The sequence below is a fragment of the Cicer arietinum genome, chromosome 7 (genome assembly GCF_000331145.2).
Source record: "Cicer arietinum cultivar CDC Frontier isolate Library 1 chromosome 7, Cicar.CDCFrontier_v2.0, whole genome shotgun sequence".
In the NCBI taxonomy this organism is placed as follows: domain Eukaryota; kingdom Viridiplantae; phylum Streptophyta; class Magnoliopsida; order Fabales; family Fabaceae; genus Cicer; species Cicer arietinum.
The window spans coordinates 14,270,992-14,283,023 of record NC_021166.2 but is presented as its reverse complement, the minus strand read 5'-3'; the positions used below and the strand labels follow the sequence as shown (position 1 = coordinate 14,283,023).

The window sequence follows — 12,032 nt, the reverse complement described above, 5'->3', positions numbered from 1 at the left end:
TCATAAAATCTATAATTTAACCGTTCTGATATAAATATCGAAATTCCAATTCATAAAAGTAGTGAAATCAAAATGAGAAACCTTAAAAATCATACAAAATCGAACAAGTAAAAACATAAATTTTAAAGGAATAAAAGGTGACTTCATTTTATTGATAGCCATCTTCTCTTAAGAGTGACATTTCCCTTAAGAGTGACTTCATCTAACGCTGTCTCCTCTCAAAGGGTTAACAAAAACTACATTGTTCTATAAATTCATTCTTTAACATTAAAGTTGTGTATTTAGATCAAAGAGTCTTAATAAACAACTCTCAAAGAATTGATACTCTTCTTTTTCTTTAGAATGCAAACTCTAACTCAAAAATTCTATCCAAGAACTTGTGAAAATACGAGAAAACTTGTTTAAGAAATGTATATCTTTCCTATGACTTTATGGTTTGAAAGACTAATTTGTGACTTTAAGTGAAAAAAAGAATAGAAGAAGAAAAGAAGAAAAAAAAAATGAAAATAGGGTGGAGGTGAGGAAGTAGTAGAGAGAGGAAAGAAATAGAGGGAATGAGTGAGAAGAAGAGTAAAAGTGGATAGAGTATGTTTTATTTATTTATTTATTTATTAATTATTATTATTATTATTTTTATTTTTATTGAAACATTCATTTCAATTTATTTTTAAATTTAAAGTAACATCATACTTATAGATATTTTGTTTAAAAACAAAACATTTTAAAATTGCTTCTTTTTCCGCTAGTAAATTATGACCAATGCTCCACTCCATAATTTATCAGAAATTATTTGGGCAATTTTGATTTTTCCATAAATAATAATAAGTTTAAACAAACGCCACCTGGGTTTAGTTCTGCGCTAAAACCCTTTCCTCAACTCAACCAGGAAACCACAACCGTTATGCACATTCTATTTCGTTTCCCTGCCGTCACCCGCCGCAACTACCTGCTATTCCGGCAGTACAAGGCGGCGAAGAAAGCACCGTTACCTGCAGCAACCCCTCCAAAAGCTCCAAAGAAGCCTCAGAAGTTCAGCTTCCATGGAGTGACATGGGAGGATCCTTACAGCTGGATGTCGAACCTGAGCGATAAAGTAGCGATGCGTCACATGGACGTGTACATGGAGCAAGAGGAGAAGTACACCGAGGCCGTAATGTCTGATTCTGAACGTCTCCTCAACAAGCTTCACTTCGAAATGGCATCCCGAGTTCCTTTTGACCTTTCCACTCCTCCTCTTCGCTGGGGGCCTTGGTTTGTTCTCTTTGTTTTTGTTATTCAACAAAAACTTGTTAGCTTTTGAGCTTCGATTGACTTAATTTGAGCATATGCATATTATTACCTCGGTTACTACATATAAGACTCCATTGATCAAATTGATGATAATATTAAATTTGTTGAGAATTGATATTATTTTTACAATTTAATCCTTCAAGAGAGATAAATAGTTATTATTTTCATTATATTATTTATTGTTGGTTTTGGAAAAAGATGTAAATTATTAGGGGTATATTGCTAAAGAAGTAATTAATGCAGTTCAAAATTCAAAGAGTGTCTTATATTTAGGGACTGAGGTAGTATCTGTTTGAAAGAGTTTAAAGAAACAACATATGATATGTCTATTATTTGTTTTCAACTTATTTTCATAAGCTTTCAATTATAGTTTATTTATGAAAACAACTTATAGCTTATATGAAAACACTTGGACTTTATTTTGTCTTTTGTTATATAAATAGTTTATAGTTTAAGCATTTATATGATAAACCCTTTGCTCCCTTTTGTGATTGTCATTTTTGTGGTGTTAGGTTGTATTATCGTCGTGTTGAAGAAGGGAAACCTTACCCTGTGCTTTGCAGAAGATTGGCAAGCTTGAACGACAGTTTCATTTCGCATAAGTATCCTCCTGCTGGCTTTGATTTTACGACAGGGAAGACAATTGAACAGAAGTTGGTTGACTATAATCAAGAGGCAGAGAGATTTGGAGGTAATGCCTTTCAATGTAATGCAATTCTCACTTGAATTTGTTTAGAGTTGTTGGGGATGCTGAAAATTGTTTTATTTGAAAATTTTGTAGGTTATGCTTATGAGGAACTTTCTGAGGTTTCACCAAACCATCAGTTTCTTGCCTATACTATGTATGATAAAGACAATGACTACTTCAAATTATCTGTGAGAAATTTGAATTCGGGTTCATTATGCAGTAAACCTCAGGCAGATCGAGTTTCAAATTTAGCATGGGCTAAAGATGGCCAGGCACTGCTTTATGTTGTAACAGATCAGAAAATGAGGCCATACCGGTGAGAAGAAGGAAATAGAGTTACTATTTTATTGTTTGGAAAAGAGACTCGCTCCATCTGATACTCTCAAATTGAAAGGGGATTAAAGTGGGGTATTGAATGAAATGGATTCGAATGAAATCATCATGCTCCATTTCATTTCATTGTGTTTTGAATAATTCAAACAATGGAATTTAATATCATTTCATTCCATTTCATTTTACTCAAAGTTCTCTTTAGTCTGTTTGTTTATTTATTTATATGATTATTAACTTTTGAATCCAGGTAATTTTCCTTGATATCATCCTACCACATGTTGCTGCAGGATTTATTACAGTCTTATAGGATCAACTGATGAAGATGTTTTACTTTTGGAAGAATCAGATGAAAATGTTCACATTGGTATAAGGCACACAAAAGACTTTAAGTTTGTGACTGTGAATACATTCTCCACCACATCATCAAAGGTAAAAGATGTATACTGTGCAAACTCCATCAAGTTAAGGTCCTTCATATATTGTAGAAGAATTGTAACCATTTTTTAGGTCTTTCTAATAAATGCAGCTGATCCATTATCTGGCTTGAAACTTGTCTGGGAGTGTGATGCTATAGCTCACTGCATAATTGAACATCACCGAGGTTATCTCTATTTATTTACCGATGCTCCCAAAGGTGGGAAATCTGTTGATTATCATTATCTTCTTTGTAGCCCAGAGGACACTGATTCAAATCCAAGAAAATGGGAGGTAGTTTGGAACCTAACTTTTTCTACTATTATCTTGTTTCATTTTATTATTATTCTTTTGCATTAAATGCAAAAGATATGTTTACTCGAGATAGTGAGATATATGCTATTATTACTGTTACTTGTTTTTGTGTTTATTTGGTTTATTTCCCTGTGACAGTCAGCTTTACCTTACATAATGTTATATTACGCCTCATAATCTGCAGGAGGTACTTATTGATGACCCGGATTTGGTTATTGAGGATGTTGATTTTAGTGATAAATACTTAGCACTCATTGTCAGGGAAAATCAAAACTTTAAACTTTGTTCAATTGGACTGCCACTGCTCTTCGGGAAGGTAATCAAAGAGAATTTGCTATAACATGCTCTTACAGACAAGTTCATGATCATTTTATTGAATCTTGCTTAGTCCACCTTATTCTTGTGACAGGGGGCAGTTAAACTGAGGAAGCTCGACCTGCAGTACTTGTCTCTTCCAAAACATGTTTGTCAAATTTCACCTGGACCAAATTATGACTTTTTCTCACCATTCATGCGCTTTATAATATCATCTCCTGTGGTATGTGAATGATTGCTTCTTGTTATTGTCCTTTCGAGAATATGAAAAGGAAATAATGCTTTGGAAATAATTTTGTTTTTGATTGTTCAATTGATCTTATCAAGAATGATTTTACTAGATGAACATTTAGATATATAGACAAATTTCTATACCATTAGTTCCAGATTTGTTTGAGTCTCCAAAAAGTACTAAATGTTGAATTTTGCCAGTGTGCCTGTCATTATTGTTTTGGTTATCAAAGTTTCCTCTGCCTGTTACTTTCCTCCTTTTTAGGTATTTGTTGCTTTATGACAATCTGTGTGTACTCATTGTAACGTACGTATATTCATAGACATGATTATGAGATGCTTACTTTCATAAATTTGGTCTTCAGATTTACTTTTTATACAGTCTCAATGTGGACGAAATTTCCATAATCAAATTCCAGTATGATCATGAGAAGTTTATTGCAGATGCCTGATGCTGTGGTTGATTATGACCTAGCAACCAGTAAGTGGAATATCATTCAACAACAAAATATGCTTCATGACAGAACACGAATATTATATGGTACAAATTCTGCAAGTGTAAGCTTGGAATCCCCAAATGCAAAATACTCCAGTCCTGTGAATGCCAACTTGGAAGATGACCACTCATGGAATGACCTGTCTGAGTTTTATGCCTGTGAACAATATGCTGTACCTTCATTTGATGGGGTTCTGATTACATTGACTATTGTTTCTGCACGTGACAATAAGCCAAAAGATGAAAAACCTGGGATATTGCATGGTCATGGAGCTTATGGTGAGTTACTCGACAAACGGTGGCGTAGTGAATATAAAAGCCTTCTGGACCGTGGTTGGGTCATAGCCTATGCTGATGTTAGGTAGGCTTCACAGTATTTGGTGTTCATGTACTCTGATGCATATTCCTATGGATATTTTTTCTTTGTAATTTATGTATACGATTTCTTATTCGTTTCTAAGTTACTGCAAACTTCTCAAATGAATTTATATTTTTCTAAAGTCTGATTTCTTATTTACGATAGTTCGGGTGTCCTGTTTCAGAGGTGGAGGTGGTTATGGTAAGAAATGGCATCATGATGGGAGACGAGCTAAGAAACATAATTCAATCAATGACTATATCTCCTGTGCTAAGTTCCTCATAGAAAAAAGTATTGTGCATGAAAATAAATTGGCTGCTTCGGGATATAGTGCTGGAGGACTTTTGGTTGCTGCTGCTATTAACCGTTTTCCAGATTTATTTCGTGCTGCAGTCTTGAAGGTTTTGGAGACTGTCTGTTTACTTTTGAGATTGCATTTCTCAGGCTCTGTTTAAATATGTTTACTCAGATTTCCTTTTTTTGTATGGTTATTACTGCAGGTTCCCTTTTTAGATGCAACCAACACTCTCTTGCATCCCATCTTACCACTTGCAGCTGATGATTATGAAGAGTTTGGCTACCCTAGGGACCTCGATGATTTTCTTGCGATTCGAGAATATTCTCCATATGACAATGTTCAAAGGGATGCTCTTTATCCAGCGGTATTAGTAAGCTCATCTTTCAATACACGGTACGGCCTTGATGTTCACATCTTCCTGTCATGTTTTACATGGTTTCTGATTGAACCATCCGATATTATTACTGAAAAATAGGGAATAATCCCCTTTGATTACAGAACAATGCCAATTGGCCTCATTTCTCTCAAATGACAAGATACCCTCTCTAATCTATATTCTCTATTTACAGGCAACATGCCTTATTATATCTATTCACTAACTCGGCCTAACTAATTGACTTACCAATATAGACTCTTAAGCTTCTTGACATGTTAACAAATGCACCATAAAGAAAAATTGAGGCATTTTTTTGCAGTTGTGAAGGAAAGGGAGGGGGATAAATCAAAGGAAAAAGAAAGGATAGAAAGTGGAAGAGACAGGGGGTTGAATATGTGTGGATTAAGTGAAAAATCACATTTTTCACTCCTCTGTTATCATATTCCCCATCTAAGAATATATGAAGCTGCTGCCGATTGTCGATCGAAAATTGTTATCTGTACATTAGTTGGCTTTATGTGTTTATGCAAAAATTAGACTAACAGGTTTTTTACTTTTTGCTTTATGCGACTCAGATTTGGAGTGTGGGAAGCAGCTAAATGGGTAGCACGAGTTCGTGACCTTTCAATTTATGACCCGAAACGGCCAATATTGCTGAATCTGACCACAGATATAGTGGAGGAAAACCGTTATTTGCAATCCAAGGAATCAGCATTAGAGGCTGCTTTTCTCATTAAGATGATGGAATCCTAGATATGCCAACTGATGATAATCTGCACGTAGTTGGCACTTGTGATAGACCTCCATATGGCAAATCTGGTGCTAAAATTGAGATTGTACTTCTGGATGAACCAAGACCCAATCAAGTGCTCCTCATGGAAAATTCTTGCTCTCCAATGTTCGTTTCCAACTGGTTGTTCCCTCCTACTTACGTCATTTAATACTAAAACACCCAACAGAATTTGTACAAATTACCTTTGCTGGTTTATCACGCACGGACCGGACCTTGGTCGCTTTGTTGTAAAAGAATTTGAGGTTCATAATATGTAAATGTCACAGCCTTGTGGATTAATAAAGGACACAATGCAATTTTGGTCATAATGGTGTCTATGTGTAGCTTATGATTGTTTTTGCAGATTACAGATCGTTTGGCATGATGATTGTTTTTTCCCCACGTTGGACTAAGGTAAGGCCACATACATGATCTCCAAATCATGGATTTGATTTCATAATAAAATCTTACATTCCAAATTATAATTGCATAAACATTATTATCTTCAAAAAGTTAAACCACTTTTAAAGTGACCTCACAAATGCACTCGAATTATCTCATAAATAAATCATCAAGTGACAATTTGCCACACATAGTAAATATGATTTATTATAGCGATGTATTATTTTGACAAAAAACTTTGACTACAATCTAAGTTTTTAAGTTTAAATACATGATTAATTATGAATATAAGTTTATATTTATTTATGACATCATAATTCATTCACTAAACACAATTAATTACAATATTGAACCTTTTTAAGTACACTTTTCAAGTGTCTTTGAATATATAAATCATGGATATTAAATTTAAATATTTAATGTATATTTGAACATCTAATAAAGTTTAATAAATGTAATTATACTAGTACTAAATTGCATTAACTATCAAAATTACTTCTCTCTATAATAAAAAAACTATCAAAATTATTGCAAAATTTACCTATCAAAATATGATTTATCTTTACTATATCACCAAAAGTCGGAACAGAGATGACAATGCGGGGAGGGGTCCCTCCCAACTCTGGGTGACAGCAAAAAGTTGGTAAAAATAAGCATTTTTTTCATTAATTCATTTTTGCCACATAAATCACAATACATTCGTTTCCTTCCTTTTCATCACGTCCCACAAATTGGCGTTTGAGTACATGGCCAATACACTCCAATCCAACATTTTGTTTTTTTCCAATGGCAAAGCAGAGGTTAGTGATTTGTCAACTGCTGGATGGAAAAACATCATTATAAAATCCCAACGGCAGTTCCTTTTGTGAAACAAAACTTAGTGGCTGAGGCCAAACAATGATTGTTACCCTTTTAAAAAAAATATATAATTCTTACAAAATAAAATGCTTAGGCATTGGATGAGGTATCTACTAGCCTGTAATAGTAGGTTAACATATTATTCCTTAACTATTAAACTAACTATTAAACTGAGTTAATAATTTAATTCTATATTGATAATAATATTTATTCAACTGTTAGTAACTTAAACATTATCTTTTAAATGAAACATAAACAAAATTTATCTTAAATTAAGATTAGATATATTGTTTATATTTAATTTTTGACTCAATCTTAGGATAGAATCCCGCTGTCATAGTTAAGGAATTTCCATTTCCTATATCTGGTATTAAGGAATGTTTTTCAGAGGACACAAAAAAATATCCAGGATTGAGATGTCCGGAAAATCCCCAAGGGAATTATTAAAAGAAAGCTCCCAATTTAAGGAATAATTATCACTAATATTAAGGAACACAATTTAAGTCGACAAAGAAAGCTCCCATTGAATGGTACCATAAACTATAGCATAAAAATGAACACTACCTTTTTACAAAAGATGGTAATCCTTTTGTATGCAACAAAGGAAAAGTATTTAGCAGTAGAAGTTATACCCATTCAATCTTGCTTCAAAGTACATCATGGCTACCCAATATGTAACAACTCTGTAAAGCCAACTCTACAACCAGCTCAAAAAAATAAAAATAAAGAGGAAAATGATAATTGTAAGCAACAAGAAACATAAATTAACAAATCCACCAGCTAGTCTTGTTTATCCGAATTTGATGCAGAGATAAGCATATCTGATTATCTAGCAGCATACAAATTATCATTTTGGCTCTGCAGGTTCTGGCCAGAGCTCCCTTTTAACGACATTTGATAAATAATTTTCATCTTCAGTATCCAAAATTGAATAAAGTCACGGGCGGTGACTGTGCCATCTCATGTCTCAGAGCCTTCTTGAACAGTAGGAAGACCGCCTTCTCTGATAAATGACTGGTTAAGAAACTTTGCCACAAATGCCCACAATTTATATACATCCTCAAAATTAGTCAGAAATCCCAGCGAAGCTGTGACAACTTCAAGCCTCACAAAGCTACCTTTTCCATCACGGCGACCATTCTCCATAGGCCTGCAAAGTGTTGTGTCTTCAAGATTCAAAGCTCCACGCGGCTGTCTTGAGCTATCAAGAATTTGTATATGACTAAGAATACCAATGCCAAGAGAGATTCCTTCTTTTTCAGCAAGCTTTTGAACAATCTCAGGATTGATTAGCCCCCTACTTCTGTCCCTGAGGTTGAAAGCCACAGCTGCACCTCTTTCATATTTTATTTTTGGACCATAGATGTGAACAAGGTTTACTTTTTCATCCCCATCAGAAACTGGTAACTTCAGTTGCAGTAGTGAAGTAACAAGCCAATTTATCAAAAACCGAAGTCTAAGCGTAGTTTTATTAAGACCAAGCATATCAACATGATCAATATTTCGACAGACAATCTCAGGTTCCCTCCGGCCCCAATCCTGTCCATCACCATATTCTCCGTCACTTGAGACCTCTTCTTCATCTAAGCTAGTCGCAGATATGTCCCCTGTCTCCATGGTCTCTCTTAGGTGCTCTTTGTGATTGTCTTCCATGCTAAACGACACTCTTCTTCCTCTGCTATTGTGTTCATCATCTTCCAAACCAAACAACCTACCACCACCATAACGATTGCCTTCTCTCCGACCAAACAACCTAAATTCACCTTCAGTTTCTCTCCTTATGGCACTCTCTTTAATATCAGAGGAAGAGCCATTTTCCAGGCTTTGATGCCGAGCAAGGGAAGTAGAATTATTGAGCCAAGAGTCTCTCAGAGCAACAGATCCATTATGAGCTGCTTCACTAGTTCCAGGTTCTTCCATTATTTCACTGACATGCGGATGATCTGGACCATTTCCGTTTATTGGATAATGATTAACTTCCTCAATCTGCTCTTCTTCAGGGACCTCTTTGACGCGGTCTAGTTCTTGTGACATAAGAACAGCAGCATCAAATGACAGCACACGCTGTTCGTCATGAGAACCAAGGTTAACCTCTCTGTCATCATACATAGGACTGCCATACATCTTGGAAGATGATTTTGGAGAATGTTGCTTCTGGTTTTTCCTCCCACTAAACCAGAATGGTGGCAGGGGAGAAGCTATCTTCTGTTTATTTGATTGACCTAAACTGTCTGATCCCAATGGACTCTGCCCCAAATCAATCCAAAATGAGTTGTCAGACGATTCGTCTTCGCTAAAGACGGGGCTCTTAATCACTTCTCCAACAGATATACTCTCTGTCTCTTCAAATATAGTGCTGGTTCCATCTCTTTCAGAACTGTCGTGATCCATTTCAGTCTCAAATACATCTCTAACTTGTGCAGACGTGTATGCACCAGAGAAAGCAGGCAATTGTGATCCCTGGCGAGGTTCAAATGTCTTATCACCAGCTCCATTGACTTCATCGTCTACAATCCCAGCCAATCTATCCAAACCATCTACAGAATCACTCAAATACACGGGAAACTCAGGGGTAATCTTCACCATACCTGACCCGGTGCTCCCAGATTGATTTTGAAGGCTTGCCATCACAGATTTCTTGATCAAAAGACAACCAAAACCTGTGGGATCATAACCAAATACCCTGTAAAATGATGTAATTATAAAATCTGGCCGAAAAAGGGACAAGCCAAGCGAATCCATGTCCTTGGGGCCTAACGACCCGGCATCAAGCAAGACATGCCAGTTGTTCTGCTGTGCCAAGGCCATCCATTGGTACGAATACTTAGCCCCAGTTACTCTAGACTGAACTGGGAACACAAAAAGTCCGGTAGCTGAATCCTTCTTCCTCTTCTTCTTATTGGAAATCTGTTTTCTTAAATCAGTAGAGCAGAGTTTGAGAGTTGGCCATTTAAACCATGCACTATACACTTTTGCTCCTTTGTTTCTGGCGCATTGAGCCATCCAATTAACAGACTGGCTATCATGATCGAACATCGTCAACAGTTTTTTGTTCGTTTGAAAAGGGTATGATTCAGCCAACAATTTAAAAGCCGATCCTCTACTAACAGTAAAAACAAGGCCATATTCGCTCTCTGGGATATTCAAGTAGTCCATAATTCTAGCCTTTATATCATGCTCAACAGTTCCTTTCTCAGCACCACCGTAAAGTGCATGGTTACTCAAATTTGCAGTTATCTCAGACAAGCTAAATGTACAAGACTCCCAATAGTGAATGGTCTGAACAAAAGAGAAGAGACCAAATCCACAATAATCAAGACATACCTTTGGTGGCAAATGGGAATATTCATCAGTCCTCAACTGATCAACTTTCTCCGAGGACAAATATTTGGGATACATGGTGAGGAACTTGGAAAACGCTTCTTGGAGGCTCGGAATTTCCTCCTCAGACTCAAATGTGCGTTCGGCTGCAAGGGCAGTGGCGCGAAGGAACTCGCGCTGTGCGTGCAACCTGGCCAATGATCTAGATCTGCCGAGGCTCTCATCCTGGTTCCCAACAGTTTCAGGTTCCATGTCCTGCGATTTGGAGAGTGATCCGTCTTCTGAAGCTTCTTCAAGAGCTTCCCTCAGCTTGTTTTCTTGCAACTTCCGCAGCATTGATGGGTTTCTTTTTATGTCAGCAGTGGATTCAGCTTTCCTCCTGCCTTTCTTGTCCATGATCAGAGAAGCACAATGAGAAATGGGCTTCCACAGTGAAAGATGCATTATAGCTTTCTTGTATACACTCTCACACAAAGCAATCTGGGATAATAATCAAGAAGCAAGCTTTATTGAGACACTTCATACAGCATAACCAAGAGGGTTTCTCCCATCAATCTGCAACAAATTGAGCTTCAATTCCTTCACCTAAAAGCCAAAGAAGCAAGAATATAAAGAATCTTAAAACCTGTATCTCTTAATTTCCTTAACAACCCAATTCATGAAATGAGAAAATTTTGAAAGAAAAAAAAAAAGACTCACCTCATCACCATTTCATGAGAAACCAACAAGGACAAAAAACATGTATTTTTCCTCATCCAGAACCAATAATGGGTTATCAATACTCAATTTCTGAGAAAATGAAAAGAAACACAATAAGTGAGAAAGTCAAAAGCTCAAACCCTTGAAACCCTAGACCCCAGATCCCAAAAATTTCAACTCCCATCTACAATAAACTAACCAAGAAGTGTAAAAAAAAGCAGAGAATTTTGGAGAAATGGATTTAAAGGAGAATCAAATGACCTTAACCAGTAACAAGCCAGAGACACAATCCACATAGAACCTGAATAGCAATCAAAGGAGAAGAAACACCTCTCTCTCTCTCTCTCTCTCTCTCTCTCTCTCTCTCTCTCTCTTGCTCTCTCTTTCTCTCTCAAGTTCGTTGCAGCATAATTAAAGCAAAGCGACCCACATCAAGACACACATGTATGATACTATCTTCACTGTACGATCTTCATCTTAAATTTAAAATTCAAAAGAAAAAGGAAAAAAATAAAGATATATAAAAAGAAAAAGAAGAAATTTTTTAATTCAGAATAAACCTATTCTACACACACTATCTCTCTCATCTTTAGAAAAACGACATTAGCTTAACATTGACTCTCACAAAAACCAAATTTGTTATTAAAATGGATTTTAATTTGTTTATTAAATTAAGAATTTTGGTTTGGTTGTCTATGTTTTGAGTGGGACCCACAGGGTGAAGTCATGAGTAAAAGTCAAATAATAATAAGCTGGCTTGTAAATGCTGTTATCGATACCCAACTTGGCCAACCACAAAGTCCAACTTCCAAAGTCCAAACCCCCAATACCTGTGAAATCCCTAATTAATTACATTATCAAATTGC

The 12,032-nt window shown here is 36.0% G+C and overlaps 2 protein-coding genes across 4 annotated transcripts; one reads left to right on the top strand and one right to left on the bottom strand.

Annotated features, from left to right (window-relative positions):
* Nucleotides 1-804: 804 nt before the first annotated feature.
* Nucleotides 805-6,215, top strand: LOC101490215 (uncharacterized). Of its 2 annotated transcripts, none has more exons than XM_073370679.1 (11): nt 805-1,251; nt 1,803-1,981; nt 2,072-2,294; nt 2,599-2,740; nt 2,819-3,019; nt 3,225-3,356; nt 3,450-3,503; nt 4,031-4,443; nt 4,625-4,841; nt 4,941-5,131; nt 5,690-6,215. In XM_073370679.1, the coding sequence occupies exons 1-11, from the start codon at nt 902-904 to the stop codon at nt 5,865-5,867; spliced, it is 2,280 nt and encodes a 759-aa protein (XP_073226780.1). In that variant the 5' UTR covers nt 805-901; the 3' UTR covers nt 5,868-6,215. The 2 variants fall into 2 exon arrangements, with proteins under 2 accessions (XP_073226780.1, XP_004509189.1); XM_004509132.4 differs by having other exon boundaries at nt 807-1,251; nt 3,450-3,578.
* A 1,435-nt stretch (nt 6,216-7,650) lies between these two features.
* LOC101489677 (uncharacterized) lies at nt 7,651-11,783 on the bottom strand. Of its 2 annotated transcripts, none has more exons than XM_004509130.4 (3): nt 11,428-11,783; nt 11,167-11,256; nt 7,651-11,052 (listed from the first exon to the last, which is right to left on the bottom strand). In XM_004509130.4, the coding sequence occupies exon 3, from the start codon at nt 10,909-10,911 to the stop codon at nt 8,107-8,109; it is 2,805 nt and encodes a 934-aa protein (XP_004509187.1). In that variant the 5' UTR covers nt 10,912-11,052; nt 11,167-11,256; nt 11,428-11,783; the 3' UTR covers nt 7,651-8,106. The 2 variants fall into 2 exon arrangements, with proteins under 2 accessions (XP_004509187.1, XP_004509188.1); XM_004509131.4 differs by having other exon boundaries at nt 7,651-11,022.
* Between the last annotated feature and the right edge of the window lie 249 nt (nt 11,784-12,032).